This window comes from Alosa pseudoharengus, unplaced genomic scaffold (assembly GCF_046254945.1).
Source record: "Alosa pseudoharengus isolate Yale_2024_CS ecotype anadromous, Long Island Sound unplaced genomic scaffold, YU_APseudo_1.1 YU_APseudo_1.1_scf_4, whole genome shotgun sequence".
Taxonomy (NCBI): domain Eukaryota; kingdom Metazoa; phylum Chordata; class Actinopteri; order Clupeiformes; family Clupeidae; genus Alosa; species Alosa pseudoharengus.
In genome coordinates, this window is record NW_027468774.1 from 12,088,122 (window position 1) to 12,104,544 (window position 16,423).

General features: G+C 41.2%; 1 protein-coding gene across 1 annotated transcript in view; it reads right to left on the bottom strand.

Moving 5' to 3' along the window:
• Positions 1-9,523: 9,523 nt before the first annotated feature.
• Positions 9,524-16,423, bottom strand: part of LOC143101691 (alpha-tectorin-like) — a 44,679-nt gene continuing 37,779 nt past the window's right edge. The window contains exons 23-26 of the mRNA XM_076264828.1: positions 16,096-16,341; positions 15,792-15,954; positions 10,507-10,609; positions 9,524-10,170 (exon numbers count right to left, since the gene is read on the bottom strand). Coding sequence (XP_076120943.1) covers positions 10,055-10,170; positions 10,507-10,609; positions 15,792-15,954; positions 16,096-16,341 — 628 coding nt within the window. The 3' untranslated portion in view covers positions 9,524-10,054. The remainder of the gene's footprint in view (positions 10,171-10,506; positions 10,610-15,791; positions 15,955-16,095; positions 16,342-16,423) is intronic.

Here is a 16,423-nt window from a genome sequence, read left to right on the forward strand (position 1 = left end):
AGACTTAACCCTGAGGACTCCTCACTCAAATCCCCACGTCGCCAGCTGGAGGGGTTGGAGTGTTTAATCAGTGCAAAGCAATAAAAACAACGCGTTGCTGAGTGTAGGGATTACCGACTAAATCAGGCTACTGCTCTGAAATTGCGCTGGAGGAAATATGTAGCGTAGGCTAAGCGTGTGGGCGAAAGTAGGTTATAGACGACATGATCATGTCACCATTTGGCAATTGCTAATCAATAATGTCATAACAACACTACGGTGGTCATTTTCTTTACTTACATTCTACATGTAGTGAGGTTTCGGAAAGATTGTTTATGAACCGAGATTTGAGTTAGTTGGCTTTATGAAGTAACTTTTTAGTCAGAGGCAGTGATGGGCAAGCTAGAAAATGTAGTGAGCTAAGCTACCAGATACCCTATGCTAAATGAAGTTTAACACAAAAGCTTCCTCAAGATGAAGTTACATACATTTCGCAAAAGTAGTTTACTACATCAGAAGCTACTTTGTAATTTACAAAAATACATAAACCAAAAAATTGAACCAGCTTCATTCAAAGTGCTATTTCAATGACCTAGCCAGCTTAACTCAGTAATAACAGATACAGTAACTTAGTTACCTTGATTTACAGATGTAGGCTATAGACCCTTTCAACAATAAAAACAAAAACAATGCTTGAACGTTCTATTTGGGCCCCAATCTACTTCCTCTGCATTAAGATAACATATGGAATGTTAAAAAGGAAGTCTTGTGGGGCCAACTATGATGCTGATAATGGAACTCTCTTGAAAGAGTCTATAACAAAAAGGACAACCAAAATAAAATTAATTTGTGGGAACAAAAGGCTCCACGCAATAGCAAAGGGCAGGTATGGCCTACTGAGAGAGTGTACATTTCTTAAGTTTGGAGGATAAACTGCAAGCTAACTTTTTGCTCTAACTCAAGCTCTTAACTCTAACCCTTAACTATATTCGTAACACAGTAGCAAAGGCATACACAATGTAACAATGTGCGTGCATGCATGTTTGCATCTTCATTATTGGGTAGATTTTCCCATGTAAAAGCTTCACCTCTTGATTATCCCAGTACCATGTGCAAGTCACACAAACAATTTTGAAAGCCTATTTTATAGACATTGCTCACTAAAACCACGCAGTAGACTACCACTAACATCTTCGCAAGCACAATTTTGTTGCTTCATCTCTGGCATGAAAAATTAGTTTGATTTTCGAGTTTATACAGAATATATCCTAAATGATTCATGTATGGGCGGCCAGAAGGAAGCTCTACTCTAAGCTCCAAATGCTCTACAAAATGTACCTTCTGTGAAAGCTACTAGACTACATGGTCAAAAAACAGGTAAGCTATTGAAAAGCAGAAAATAGCTACGCTACCACCAAGCTACTGAGAAATTAAGTTTAGCTGCCCATCACTGGTCAGAGGTCATACAAATTGACATCAGTAGACTGTATAAGTAAGTGCCTAATTCAGGGGTGGACAAACTTTTTGGCTCAAGGGACACATTGGGTTTTGAAAATTGCCTGCGGCCCGTAGTTTGCCCACTCCTGGCCTAAGTGATCTATTTAGTTGGTTTATTTTATTTGTTTAATTGCTGAAACTTTGCATTGTTTGATATGTCCCCCGTATTGGAAAAAGGGAAAGTTATCTTTCCTTGGGGCATGGTGTTGCTATAAAAGCAGTTTTGAGTATATTTGTTGGTGTACTTTCACACTCAAATATCTATGATAAAAGAGAACCCCTTGCTTTACATATTATATATTCACAAAGTTGGATACACGTAACAAATACATAAACTGCATCATTGTTCTGAAAAGCAGTCATATTCAACATGTACAGGTGAGATTTAATAATACTGCCCATCTAAACGAAACATTCACAACCAAGGTGTTAATTGTTTATTTTGATATGTCGAATGATATGAACACATACACCAATGGGCATGTTAAAAAGGTTAAAAAGTTGATTTTTTTCCCTGTAACGTTTTTAAAGTTCTTTGTACAGTTAAGGTTTAGTTAAATGATTGTATTTAGAGATAGTTGCCAAAGCATCTTTTAAATCTATGAAATAAATATTTAATTGACAGCACAGTGTATGTGTAAGTATTTATTTCATTTACTTGTCAGAATCTTGTACAGCCAAGGGTATGACAGATTACACACTGATCTGTTATTGACCATTTAATTAATACATTTAACAGATTGTGTTTGTGTAACTATATACAGTATGGGCTGTATTTTGGGTCACCAGCGCATGGCGTAATACTCGTTATTCACCCGCGGAAAGTTGAATTCGGTATTTTGCACGTTTATTTTTTAAGCATTGCGCCCAGGGGTGTGGCAATTAACAACCTAGGGAGGGGACTCGCGCATTGTCTAAAAATCGCTATCATACACCACCTAAACCTGGTCAGAAGTCAATGGCGAGTTGTTCATATGCTATTTTAAGAGCGCATGTCAACAGTCATATTGGCAGGTGCACGCACCATCCTTCTATCATTCATGAACGCACACCAGCGCACGTCCATGCAAAGCATTACAAATTGCACGATTACAATGGGAAACATAATTAGAATAAAGATATTACGAAATACTGTACATCTCATAATGAGTAGTTATTCACCATCATTTGCAAATTGGTAATGACGGTTAAAAGTGATTAGGGGAGAGGCGAGAGACACGTATGGAGCACAGCTGAAGATGCACTGTCACGAGATATAAGCAACTCCTCTGCAGGATAAATGTTGTTTTATTCAGTCATTTGAGCAACATTAGGGTAAGTGTTGCTTTTTCCAGCCTATGTTTTCGATGGTAACCCATTGTCAGTCAATAGTGAAAGTAACTGCATATAACTGTCTTGTCGTTGACTGACTCCTTGGTGAAGTTAGTTTCACTTTGCCAATGAGTTCAAATAATAGACGAGTGCAAATGTGTGAAGGCTATGCTAGATTTTAGTAAAGCATGGTTTAAGAATGACTATTCTATACGATCTAGCAAGCAGCCTCCTTCAAATGCGCCGTTGAATGCCATGTCATGATAGGGCCCTATGTCAGATTCAGCCACATCCTTGCGCTATACCTGTCTTCACATTAAATCATGAAATGTCTTGCAAAGGACCACAGACAAAAGTAATCTGACAGTACATCTGACTGACATAATGCTCATAAGTTTATTAGAAGGTGTATGTTTTGAAAATATTTAGGAGGTCTTTAAGATGAAGATGACTCCTTGGGCAGTGCACAGATCATTCTGGGTTCGTAGGTTGCATCTACGAGGCTTGTCTTCAGAGGAAAAGCCAGACACTAATTAATAAAGTCAACATAGTTGAAACCATGAGAAAAATAGTGTCATGAAAAGTATTTCGAATCAAATCAATATTCTGTTTTCAGACATGCCACTAAATGAAACAAAGTGACATACTTACCTGTATTAGAACAGGCTGTTTCAATAGTTTCATCTTTGCTGGAGGCATATTTGAGGCTGTCTTTCTTGACACCAATCTTGAATTTCTGCATTATAAAAAGAGCATACAATAGAAAACCTATTACAGTAATGTGATATGTGTGACCATTCCTACACATTTAATGTTAGACTGCATAATACCAACCTTCTGATTAATCTTGGGAATCTTTCCAAGGAGACAAAGTAAACCCTTCCTAGGCTGCGTCTTCTCCTCTGGGCTGGAGAAAGTGGAATCGCTTTGGCCCTCGATCTCATCCTCATTTGGTGCTGGAGACAAAACTATCACAACTAGATTCCTTGTTCACCTTAGCTCACTTGTTTATCATGTGATCACAGTCTCCTCAAAGAATGGATCCTGAGACTCCATAGCTTTCAAAATGAGCTCCTCTGAACCAAATTCCCTCTCTAGATCCTTATAGATGGCCTTGTAGACCTTTTGAATCTTTGTGAATCTTGAAGTTTCATTTCGTGAGATGCCTGCGGCAACATCCAGATTGTACTGTAGAGAACCTTGTCCATCAACCTTTTGGACATGTCTAACATATTATCTGAAAGGTATTGCTGTTTCTTTACCTGAGAAAGCAAGTATATTATCAATTCACATTATTCTCCCCGCAGCCAGAACGAGGCTACAGGGTATGGGGGCCCTTTATGCAGACCAGAGGCAGCGACTGTTCCATTCAAGTCTATAGCTCAGAATAGGGTTAGGAATGTGATTTTTGGGCACATTTTCATGATCCTCAAACCCTTCTGACCATTTCAGGTACATTTTTAGCATTTTTGGGCATTCCAGTCTGGAGAAAATTGACCTTGTATCAGGTGTGCGCCTGTTATTTTTTCTGCTGCTGTTGGCCAGTTGCTACATACGCTCATCAATATGTCGACGACACGCCTCTTTATGCAGACAAGACTCGATCCCCATTTTGCGCCCATAGACATAAACTACAACGAACTATCTTGCTCCGCCTATGTATTATTTTTGGTTACTCTGGCAGGCCAAGCGAATCCTTCTTCTTTTTCTGTGAGCTTTCCATCTGCTGGACTGAGGTGTGGTGGCAAGTGTACCAAGTAGCGTCGTTCTGGCTTACAATGACTCCGGGTGAATAAGGCGAATTAAGAGATAAAGTTGGAGTAGTGTCCACTGGAGAAGTGGGTAAGTTGTTAACTGTGACACCATGTTGGCCCCTAAGGTTTTTTAACAGCAGAACTTGAACTTGGGCTGAGGGAGAGACACTCAGTATTAGTTGCAGTTAGCATTAATTGTAGTAGCACAGTTGAACCACTTCTACAACAGGTTTGACTGCCCTGCTCTAGCTCCAATGACGGTGGTCTGTCCACCACCCCCAGCTGACTCAGACATGGCTCTTGTTTGCGTGCCTGCCCTACCCCCACCTCTCCAGCTCTGCATCCCGGTGACACCTAACGACCTAAGCCACCATCACCTCACGCCCTGCCCCCGCCTGATGCCTCCTTGCCTGTGCCTGTTGAGGTGTCCACGACTCTGGCAGCCTTGACAGAGACATCAAGGAGGTGGTCATCCCCCAGCCCCCACCCCCACACCCCCTCAATACCAGTGCAACACTCACCTCCATCATCACAGGCTATCGTACCCCCACCATCACTGGATATTGCACCCCTCCCCCACATGGCGATCACGAACAATGAGGTGACAACGACTATGAGGTGACAATGACCCCCATCCCATTGATGGGGTCAATGTGGAGGTGGTAAGTACGTACAAGTATCTGGGTCTCCACCTGGACAATAAACTGGACTGGTCAGCCAACACTGACGCACTCTACAAGAAAGGGCAGAGCAGGCTGTACTTCCTGAGGAGGCTGCGTTCCTTCAATGTGTGCAGCAAGCTCCTCAGGATGTTCTACCAGTCTGTTGTTGCCAGCGTCCTCTTCTATGCAGTGGTATGCTGGGGAGGAAGCATTAAGAAGAAGGATGCGGGGCGAATTGACAGGCTGGTAAGGAAAGCTGGCTCTCTAGTGGGAGCTGAACTGGAGTAACCTGACTCTCGCCAGATGAATTTCGTTCCGCCTAGCTCCACTCATCCATGTGGGACCAATCCATTGGAGTGTTGCTTAAGAAGGCTGGGCCTAATCAAAAAATGCTTGCTTATGATTGAATAAGCCACTTGTCTGTCATCTATTGACATGCTACTTCAACCACTCACATCGAAGCCAACCCGTGACGCTGATAACAGTCTCACAGTCGCTTCTACGCTATGTCACATCTATGAAACTCCCGCCCTGCGTCCTGATTGGCTGTACCATAAAATCTGCTGCAGAAATCACTCTCAATGGAAGAGGTCCCAGATGGATGTGAGTGAAGCTAGGCGGAACGAAATTCATCTGGCGAGAGTCAGGTTAGAACTGGAGTGCATCACTTCAATATCTGACAAAAGGACCCTGAACAAACTGATCAACATCTTGGACAATGAGTGTCACCCACTCCACAGCACTATTGTTAAGCAGAAGAGCCTGATCAGCTGGAGACTTCGCTCACTGCCTTGCACAACAGACAGACTGAGGAAGTCATTTGTCCCCAGGGCCATTGAACTGTTCAATGCTTCACTTAAGGGAAGAGGAGAGATAGACTTCTCTGCATAGTCTGTCTGCCTCTTCACCCCCTCCATGTTTGGATACTGTCTGTCCACTAGCCACTTTTTACCACTGTCTTTCTGCCTCACTGTTTGCGTGCCATATTAGCACATTAGCACATATGCATAACCCCTCCCTCCATACCACAGCCGAACTGTGGCCACACTTATACCTTTCTTAAAATAGTTATATATATAGATATAGATATATAGACTTTAGTCTTGCACTGTTGCACATTTGCACTATCACCATGACCACTATCACCACTATGACACTCACTCACACAGAGCACCTTACCTTACTATGCACAGAGAATCACAGGCTCAGTCCCTACCTCAGTCATTGCAAGCGCCTCTAGATTGATTAATCACCACAATGTGGATACTGTAATTTAGATTAAGTGTTAGTATAATTTGTATTTTAGTATATATCTATCTATCTGTTATCCTCTAGTATCACTGCTGCAGGGAGGTTGCCATGATATCACTCACCATAACATTACTGATAAGGGTCACAGTTTCATTCAGGATCTGTGATGGCGATCTCGAGACTCTCTGGCACGGCACCTCATCTGTTGTAGTACACAGAACATTGGGGCAGGATTTTGACGCTGAAGCTGGCTGCAAGGTGTTGTCCTGACTGCCACTCTGTAGTGGACCGAAATGGAACAGTGGTAGGATCAGGTACTTCACACTTTCCACGGAGTAGGACTTAAAGCAACAGCAAAGATTATTTTGTACCTTAAAATAACTTTCCAAAATCATTTCAGTGGTTCATCAATACGTTACAGGGTGAACAGCACTTCTGCATTCGTTTTGCATCCCTCTATCGGCTAACTGCACTATGCAAGTTTGCCAGATCGGGTAGCGGATCTGTAGTTTGATGGAATGAGAAGTACAAATTTGACTTACTTTTGATGTCGCAATACATCATACTTTCATAAAATCATGCAACATACTCTACCTTGTCTGTGGAAATTGTTTCCAAAGCCAGTGCTGGATAAACAAATAGTGTGCGTGCGACAGAGGAAAAGTGCTTTGGCGTTGCTTTAAAAAGCTGGAGGGTGCTGTCTCTCCCAGGTGTCTTCTCAGCCCTCCCCATCTTCAGCAGTATGGAATCTGAGGGCCATGGCCTCAGGTGACTTGGTGCCCTCCAGGAAAAGACAATACACCTCACCTTACCGGGAGAAAACTGGGAGAAAAGTGACAAATGCCCCCACCTAATAAACGATAATTATGACCATAATGATAAAAGAGTCCACACTGAACAACGATAAACAAAGTCTCTCCTTGTGTTAAAGAATGTGACGGCTAAAATTTGATGGTTTCTGATTGGCTATTAGCTTTTTATCATTCTCAAAGTCACTCTGAAAGTGATCCCCAACGATATCGTTCTTCATGTCGTTATCGTTATAGTTTATGTGTGAACGTCGTCATTCATATTAACGAGAACAATATTTGTTTATACAGTAGTTATCGTTATCATTCTTTGTGTGAATGACACTTTATGCAAGCATGACGGTGTTCAGATCCTGTGTCTGACATGCCTATGTACTGTATGTATGTCTCACAATGGGGCACAAAGAAATGCATCTGGGGCCGGCTGTTGAAGAAGTAGGCTAGAGGATGGGGTTTGGGATCTCTGTGACTCCTCAGAGGATACGTTTCGTTCACCTAGTCCATTTTCATCATTCATCTTCTCTACATTATCAATCATGGAATTAACAATATTCAACATCAGTTTCAGTTTGTCTGAAAGTCAGCTGAATTTGGTAGTTCCTCTTGAATAGTCACTAAGACCTTGCTGACGGCATTTTTCACATCTGCATCAGTTCTTTGATCGGTTTTGACACATGTAGGCATCTTCACATGATAAAAGTCTTTGAGTTTCATCTTTAGCATTTGAAACATGTTTTGAGCTGTGTGCCATATTTCTGCATGATAGTTTGTTTGAGACCAATGAATCTGCTGACACAGCTCTTTTGTTGCCTTGGATGACACATACTGCAATGTCTGATTCATCTTGAGATGGCTTGGAGTGGAAAAGCTATCTCTGGCAACTGTTCTAACAATGTCAGATGCCAGACTGATATCATGAACTGCGTATGTATGACACGCCAATGAAACTGAGTGCAGATTAGAGCATCTCAACCATAGGGGCAATTAAAGTGGCATGTTTTTGCATTTTAATTATTTACTGGGGGGTGGGGGAAGGGAGTGGAAATCACAAATGAGTGGTTATAGGCCAGGTTGATGCGGGCTCTTGAGACCAACATACCATAAAAAATGTGTCATCTTTGGTGCAATGGTTCGGGTTGTGATTTATCAAAAATTTAATTTTTTGGGTTTCTGGGACCGTTTGGTGGTTGGCCCGAAGACCAAAACATTTTGTGGTTTCATGTTCCCTGGTATTTCGGTGGGGAAAAAATAACAACTCCTATATAACCACTATGCTAGCTACGCTAGTGGCAGTCATAATAATGCATCTACGTTCCATGTCAATTGTTCAAAGGTTGGTCTGAGCATGCATGGATCAGTTGTGCCTTGAGCAACATGACATCTGCTTTTGTGCAGCTGCAAGTCACTTCAGGTAAATGCAGAGGAGTAGAAAGCATATTCTTCATCCATGTTCAGTGAATGGTGAACGGTTCAGTGACAAGACTTCAGTGAATATATCAATTATTAAAAGGAATAAAACACTTATATCTGCAGGTTTTTGAATTTGTTAAGCCATCGGAAATCTCACCATCATGATTCTGGTATTACCAGATTCCAGACAATCTTCCCTAAACAATAATGAAAATATATGAAAATAAATATTTTTCCTGACATGCTTTCTGTGGTGAACACATTGTGGTTGTCACAGTCGCACCAGGTTCTCCTCCAGCCACGTAAACTCCTACCTCACATGCAGCTCCCATCTCCATTTTACATTCCCCAATCGACTAATGACCTGTAGGCCTACGCGTGTGCAATCACTCACTCCCTATTTAAACCGTCTCCTCTCAGTCTTTGTCTGGCCTCATCTGTGATGATGCAAAGGACTTCCTTGAAGCGTTCTCTCCTCAGCCTGACTTCTGGCCTGCCTCTCCTTCGTTTCCCCATGACTGCTCCTATGCCTTCCTGGTCTCTTCCTGGGTCGGTCAACCCCTTCCGGATCCTGTTTAGTTAGGTTTTCTGATCTTCTGTGCCTGGAACTCTTTTCAGTTACTCGTCATAACCTTGGATCTTTTGTGTGTTTGTGTTCCGGGTAATATCCCCTTCGTATTCCTCAGTTTCCTCGTTTTAAATAAAGTCTGTCTTGTTTTAAACTGTACCTCCCTGTACTGAGTATGGGTGCCTTGACAGTGATGAGACACATGAGGTAGGAACATACATTTATACAAAATGTTTTTTTATTTATAGGTCAATATAAGATATATGTACATGTTATTACATCATATTACATCATGTTACACACACATTTTAGATTTGGATACCATAGACCTGTCCTATAAAACATATTGTATAGTATATAAAGATGGCCCTCATAATGACCAAGAAAAAATCAAAGTTGTCAAAATTATCCTGAAAAAAGCCCAGGGTTCTAGAACACTCAAGCCCATATATCATATATAATATATTCAAATGTTGAAAGAAACTTACCCGTAAAAAAAAGTGGCGGAAAACCCCTCAGCAATTTTAAATCACAATGCGTATAGTATTAATTAGACAACCAGACTGTCTTTTCTGTTGGTCCACCCATATGTCCTTCACCTATTCCCATTACTGTGGTTACTGTTCACTGAGTGTCACAATAGTCCTTTATAAAGACAATTGTGCATACTTGTCTCAGTAAGATCACCGTTGACATGGCCATGACATAAATCAGTGATTCTTGTCCTTTCATCTTTGAATGTGTGTGTGTCAGACCAGGTGGTTGTGGAGCTGTTGTAACTATGCTGTGTGTTGTGTTGTGTTGTGTTGTGTGTTAGATGAGCAGAGCCCTGAGAGGGAGAACAGAGAGGAGCAGGACCATCAGAGATGCAGTCAGACCCGAGGCCTTAGACACCCTCACAGCCTGTGGGACAAACATGTTTCTCCCCTCTGGAAAAAGAAAAGAAAAACAAATGAGATGATAGATAGAAGAATGTCAAATGTTGCTAATAGGAGGCACGTTTTCTGGTAGCCTATTCCAGTTATGGAGGCAGTCACTATGAGAGCAGTGTGAAGTGAAATCTTTACAGGTGAACAAACTGACAAACGGCAACAACACCAGCAAAACTAGTGTCACAGTGATGACAAAGATGCTGTTTTCTCAGCTGTTAAAGTTATGGATGTTGTCATGCATTGCTGAATTACATTTGGAACAAAGGGAACAATTTCAGACCACAATAATTACAGTAAATGACAAACAGTCAGTGTTGAATCATCTTTGTTTACCTTCATTGCCATTGGCCAAAACCAGAGGCCCCAGTGAGATGGAGGCGCTGTCATGGAAATCAACAGAACGTCGATGCCTCTGATGGTAACCTGGGTAACAGTGCTGTAAACAGGAAGAGAAAGAGGAAATGTTGCTGGGCCAGCTCAGAATAGATGTCCTTTTTACAACCTAGGCCTATTTATGGTAGTTAACAACTTCAAACTTGTTTGAGAGCAAACTTACGTTAATTGGTGGAGTTTTGAGCAAGACCATTTATTTGCATTATCACTGAATGAGCTTACAGTGAATGCTAAGAGGTCAGGGAGCACGTCAAAACACAAGCGCTATTTTATACTACCGACAATGCTCAAAATATAACTAGACTGCATTTCCGGCGGGAACTGCGAAAGTGTGCTTGCCCTGGTCCGGTCACCAACGTGAGCAGACAGTGACATACGCTATGCTGAACCTGGCTTGATCCAAGCATTCTAACAGTGCCTTTCAGTGTTGGAGCAGTGGCAATACCTCAAAAGCTCTATTCAACTATTGCCTTGCGGGGTGAATGCGGTTCGTTGGATTTTACATGTGGCCTGCCTTCGAATTTAGCTTCTATGACTAAAATCAAATCAATAAAATAAAACAACAGCAGTGATTGGCTGCAAAAATAAATAATGTCACGCGTCTTGCACCTCTCAAACTGGGCTATCAGGTAACCTAGAGAAAAATTATGAAATATGACTAAGGCATTAAAATGCTGCTTGTTTGTCAGGATACTTTTTCACTGATTTATTTTAAAAATATGAGCTATGAGTGTGAATGTTATATATTCCATCCCCTGATTCTGTTTTACTGGTTTATTTGACAAATAATCTATATGGATTTGCTCTATAAAGACCTTATGTCTGTTTGGGATTGTTTTGAGAGCCTATTGATGTATCTCAGAATAAAGGAATGTCCACAACATTAGTGATGTTTTGTGTCTGTGTGTGAATGTATTTGGATGTAGCTGGATACTCATGAACGCATGTCTCTAATAGCCACAATAGGAGTAATTTTAGCAACACCGTATTTTGTGTGGCCCATAACGACCCAGTGGATCATGAAAATGTGCCAAAATTCACATTCCTTGCTTGTTGTTGGTACGTTAATCCCATTCAGATTGCCACTTATCTGAGATGTAAGGTCTGGGGCAGGGATTTGACATTCTGTGACTTCTTCATTGAGGGCTTGCTTAGCAGCACTGTCCGCTTTCTCATTTCCCCTCAGACCAACATGGCCTGGGACCCAGCAAAAAACTACACTCAAGTTCTGGTTCTTTAGACGTTCTAGGTGATCAAGCTCAGCTTTGGTTGTACTTTTTGCGTGACATTAAAGCCTACTGGAAAGATTTTTAATTGCAATTTAATTGAATGCAATTTACTTTTATGATTAAATAAAATTAATTTATCCCTCTCACCCATAGTTTTCTATTTATTTACAAATGTACATAGGCCTACTGTAATTACATTTATACATAGTTATTCTACTGATCTTTATACTATTCATCCTGCACATAGACTTATTCTTACTACTCTTATAATGTTGTTTCTGCACTACAATGACACTGTTTCCACACTGCACATAGCTGTATGTTATGTACATATCTGTTATATATTTGTCATATTGAATATCCATATTTATTCTGTTTTATTATATTCTGTTAATACACTGCATAAATCTATATTATTATTTCTACTATTATAATGTTACTGCTACATCTACATACATTATTCTACTTATTGTATGAGATAACTGCTAATACACTGTACATATTTATATTTAATTCATATTACTCTAAACCACGTTCTGTAAATCAACTGTATACTACTGTCTACACTGCACTATATTTCTTGACCTGTCTCTGTATGTTTCATCACCTTTCTATACTTTGCCTCACATTGCAACACAGCTCAGATCTTTGGTTGCTATGAAGCCCAGTCGTTCTAAATGGATGGTTGCTATGGCCAAAGGCCAGTTCTATCTCTGCCGTTGTCAAGCAGGCATATCGTAGAATTCTGATTAACCTTATCTTATTTAAAACATCTCTATTTTACTTAGCCCACTTCCATACAGTGGGTCCCATTGAGAAGTGGCCACTTCATTCACGCTTACCGTGATTCACACAGCAGCATTATTAAATTAATCTGTCACCATACGCCTATGCCTACGTTTACAAAGAAAACATTTTAATTTGAAAATGTACATTTCATGTACATGTTGACAATGAGTAGGCTAGTTTTGGTTGTTGGTGGTGTTATTGCATCCCTTAGTTATGCCTACAATGCAAGTTCCCTTAAGATGTCACAGACGTAGGTGCTACTTTTAGGGCTATAGTGGTTTGTGAATGACTGTTAGTAAAAAAAAAAGCAGTCCTAAAATTATACGTGACGAAGTTACGAGTGCTAGCATCCCATATCAAATGACCATGGCATTACGCAGTGGCGTAACAAACCAATAGTGGGCCCAGGTGCGAGAGCACTATGCAGGCCCATATTGACATATTGGCCCAGGATGAATTAGCTCTGATACATGCAATACACATTAAGGGTGACTTCAATTGTTTATACAAAGGGCCTGAGGCACCGAAGTAGTTTAGTAATTACATATTACAATTTCAAATAAAAACACACGACTACATAGGATGCATTACATGTGAAAACATTAAAAATAATTTTATTAACAGCCTGCAGGCCATGGTAATCTAATATTACTGCATTAACATCAACTCGCATGGAATTATGGGAACACTCAATGCGCTTCTTCAACCCTCTGCTGAAACTGCAAGCGTTGCTTGCTTAAAAACTCGCACTGCGCAGAAACAAAACTTAATGTAGCCTAACTTATTTAACCGTGCAGAAACCAAATAATATCATTCATATGCATACAATCCCCAATATGCGTGAATTAGGCCATTAGAAGAAGGCCATCTTACGAGCCTTTCATTGAATCGTTAACGATGTTCCCATTATTTAATGCTCTTGCTCTCGTATTTTCAATGGACAGGATAGCTAACCCACTGAGCCTCTCCTGCCCCATGCTGCTCCTTAATAAGTTTGAGTTTGGAAAAAGATCGCTCAGCTGTTGCCACAGTCACAGGCAATGTCAGAAACAACATGAGAGCAGTAGGCTACACACTTACCCGAATGTGGATGTTACACAGTCATAATCTACCACCAGCATTTTGGCAAGTTGAAAAATAGATGACTTCTGTGAAATCTCTGCTTTAAAGCAAGACCTGAATGAGAGGATTTGTGTTGGGAATGTCGGTGCAATGTCCCTGCTATAATGGTCTGACAAACGTCTTGCCTTTTCAAGCAGTTCATTATCACCTGCGAGTTGAAGGGTCATAGGACGTAAAGACTCAAACACATGACAAGTTTCCCGCATACTTGCAAATCTTTGGGAGAGCTGACTGATTATGATGTCCAGAGTTGCATTAAATACCTGCACTTTGAAGAATTTCTCTGCATCGGTTAAGCGCTCATCTTCCAATAGTTCGCTTCACTCTCAGTCCTCTAACATTTTCAAATGTACTCTGAACCCCCAATTAATTTGTGAGCGTCTGCGCTGTAGCCTTGGCCTGGTCAAAGGCACGCCGGTAGTCAGAAAGGACCTGTATAGAATTTTCCAGCAATTGCATTGCGGGGGTAGCGACGGGCCCCGGGAGGTTTCCCATGATAAATTACATAATATTTGCACCTTCCTTACTTGTGAACCTCACACGTATTCAGTGAAATGTAATACAACGTTGCCACCTAGCGTTCATAGGCTATTTAACATTAACGTGACATTTCCTAAATTCTTTCGTCAACTCCATGCTTTTAGAAAAACAATCTTTTTATCATAGTTCCCTCTTCAATGAGTGATTACCAGCTCGTTTTTGTAACAGAGATAGCTGTTTATTGTCCCTAGGTTTACAGAAACACCTATTCATATTAATACGTAGCCTATGGAGTGCTGCCGACCACTGTTCATTACATGGCCCAGAATGCCTTGCATGTCTTTACAACAAAACAACACAGTAAAACCTAAATGCCCGTAAACATATGCATTTGCATACTTGTAACATTTTTAATAATATTCTCCGATCATGATATTTAACAGTAATGAAAAATGTAATTTGAATACCGTCAATGTGAAAACAACTGTATTATGTAAGCTATATATAGCTACTGTTCTCCTTGCTATTTCAGTTCGTAAGTCCATACTATCCCATGGCAGAGCAAGGATTTCATGATTGGGCAAGGTTGCCCGGAGACATTGTGGCTGCCCAGAGGCATTGTGCATACATGGAAGGCATTGTGATAGAAGGTGAATGGTGAAAAGGTTAATGGTGTGAGTTACCAAATACCTGTGGGTGGTTTGCCAAATGATGGAAACTTTTGGAATATTTCTTTTTTTTCTTTAGCTTATGCACCCTCACACTGGAGTCCCCAGTTCATATAAAAAATTTGGTATCGATATGTGACAGTGTTCCTGAGATATGGACGACTTCCTGTTTCGGAGCTTCGCCGTCGATTTCGTTTGGCTGTGACGGGCAAACGCTTTCGAAAATCAAAAAACCTTCCACTAACATTTGTGAGGCTTGGTCCAAGGATAATGTACGTCAAGTTTCGTGGCGTTCGGACCAAATTTGTGACCTGTGAAAATTTAGTTTCGCTTTCTGTTCAATCCAATATGGCGGACGAACGGCACGCCCACCTGACGTCATCTTCGCGACCAACTTACACCGGTACTGACCGGACGTTTTAAAGTTGGAACGGTGTCTCTGTCTCAAAGGGCCTAGGCGCTAGGGCTGACAAAAAATTAGGGAGACGGGAAAAATAATAATAAAAATAATAATAATAATAAAACTTAAGAAGAACAATAAGTGTGCTGCTTTGCAAGCACACTTAATTACACTTCTATGGTAGTGTGGTGAGGGTCTCTACAGAGTAGGCTACAGACTAAAGTATTGTAAACTTTTAGAAGTGTGAGGTTATAACAAGACCTGTATCTGCGGGAAGAAAATTCCCTGGCTTCCTGGTCCGGTATCGTCAGATCAGCAGGCGCATCTGATCTTGCAGCGCTGCGCAGATCTAGCTGAATCTTACAATACAAACATGCCTTACGTTCAGCCAGATCTGCAACGGCGCTGCAAGATCGAACATACCAGGAAGTCAGGGATTTTTCTTTTCTTGTTACTACCTGCTAGCCCGGCTCCTTAGCCACTATGCTACCATCACCATAACTTCCCACTGCTGTAGTTTACATGTGTTGAACTTACGGCTGTGCAGTCATTGTTTGCCACCAAGCACAGGTGGATGCTGCAGTGCAGGTAAACCTTGGAGGAGTTTGCATTGAAGGTGAATATCCTGAAGGAGAATCGGCCTGTTGTACTGCCCCCATTCTCCACCAGCTCCACTGTGTTGTCATTGGGGTTAGCACACCTAGAAAGAGAGATACACATACAAGTGATGACAACAGCAAGCCTTATGTGTTTAATAGTAGGGTAGAACAGGTGATGGGGAACAGGGAAATTAACAGGTGATAGTCTAGTAGTAGGTGTGTTGTAGGTCTGCGTCTCTTACTCGTTTTTGATGAGGTCCCATCGGATGTGGTAGTCTGGCTGATTGATAGGAGTGGCCCAGCACGAGTCAATCACCGTGGCGATCTGGCGGCTGTCCAGTCCTTCCACTTGGACAGCCACATATATCTGCTGGTTCACCACCATATTCACCCTCCCAGAGAACGCATGGGAGAATCCTGCATCTTCATAGGGAATCATACGGACATGGTAGCTTCCTTCCCCTCCTGGTAGCTTCTTAGTGATACGGCTGAAGAAACAAACACGTATAGATTACTGATGAATAGTAGAATTCAGTTCATATGAAGTCTTATGATTGTGTTTGGTCACTG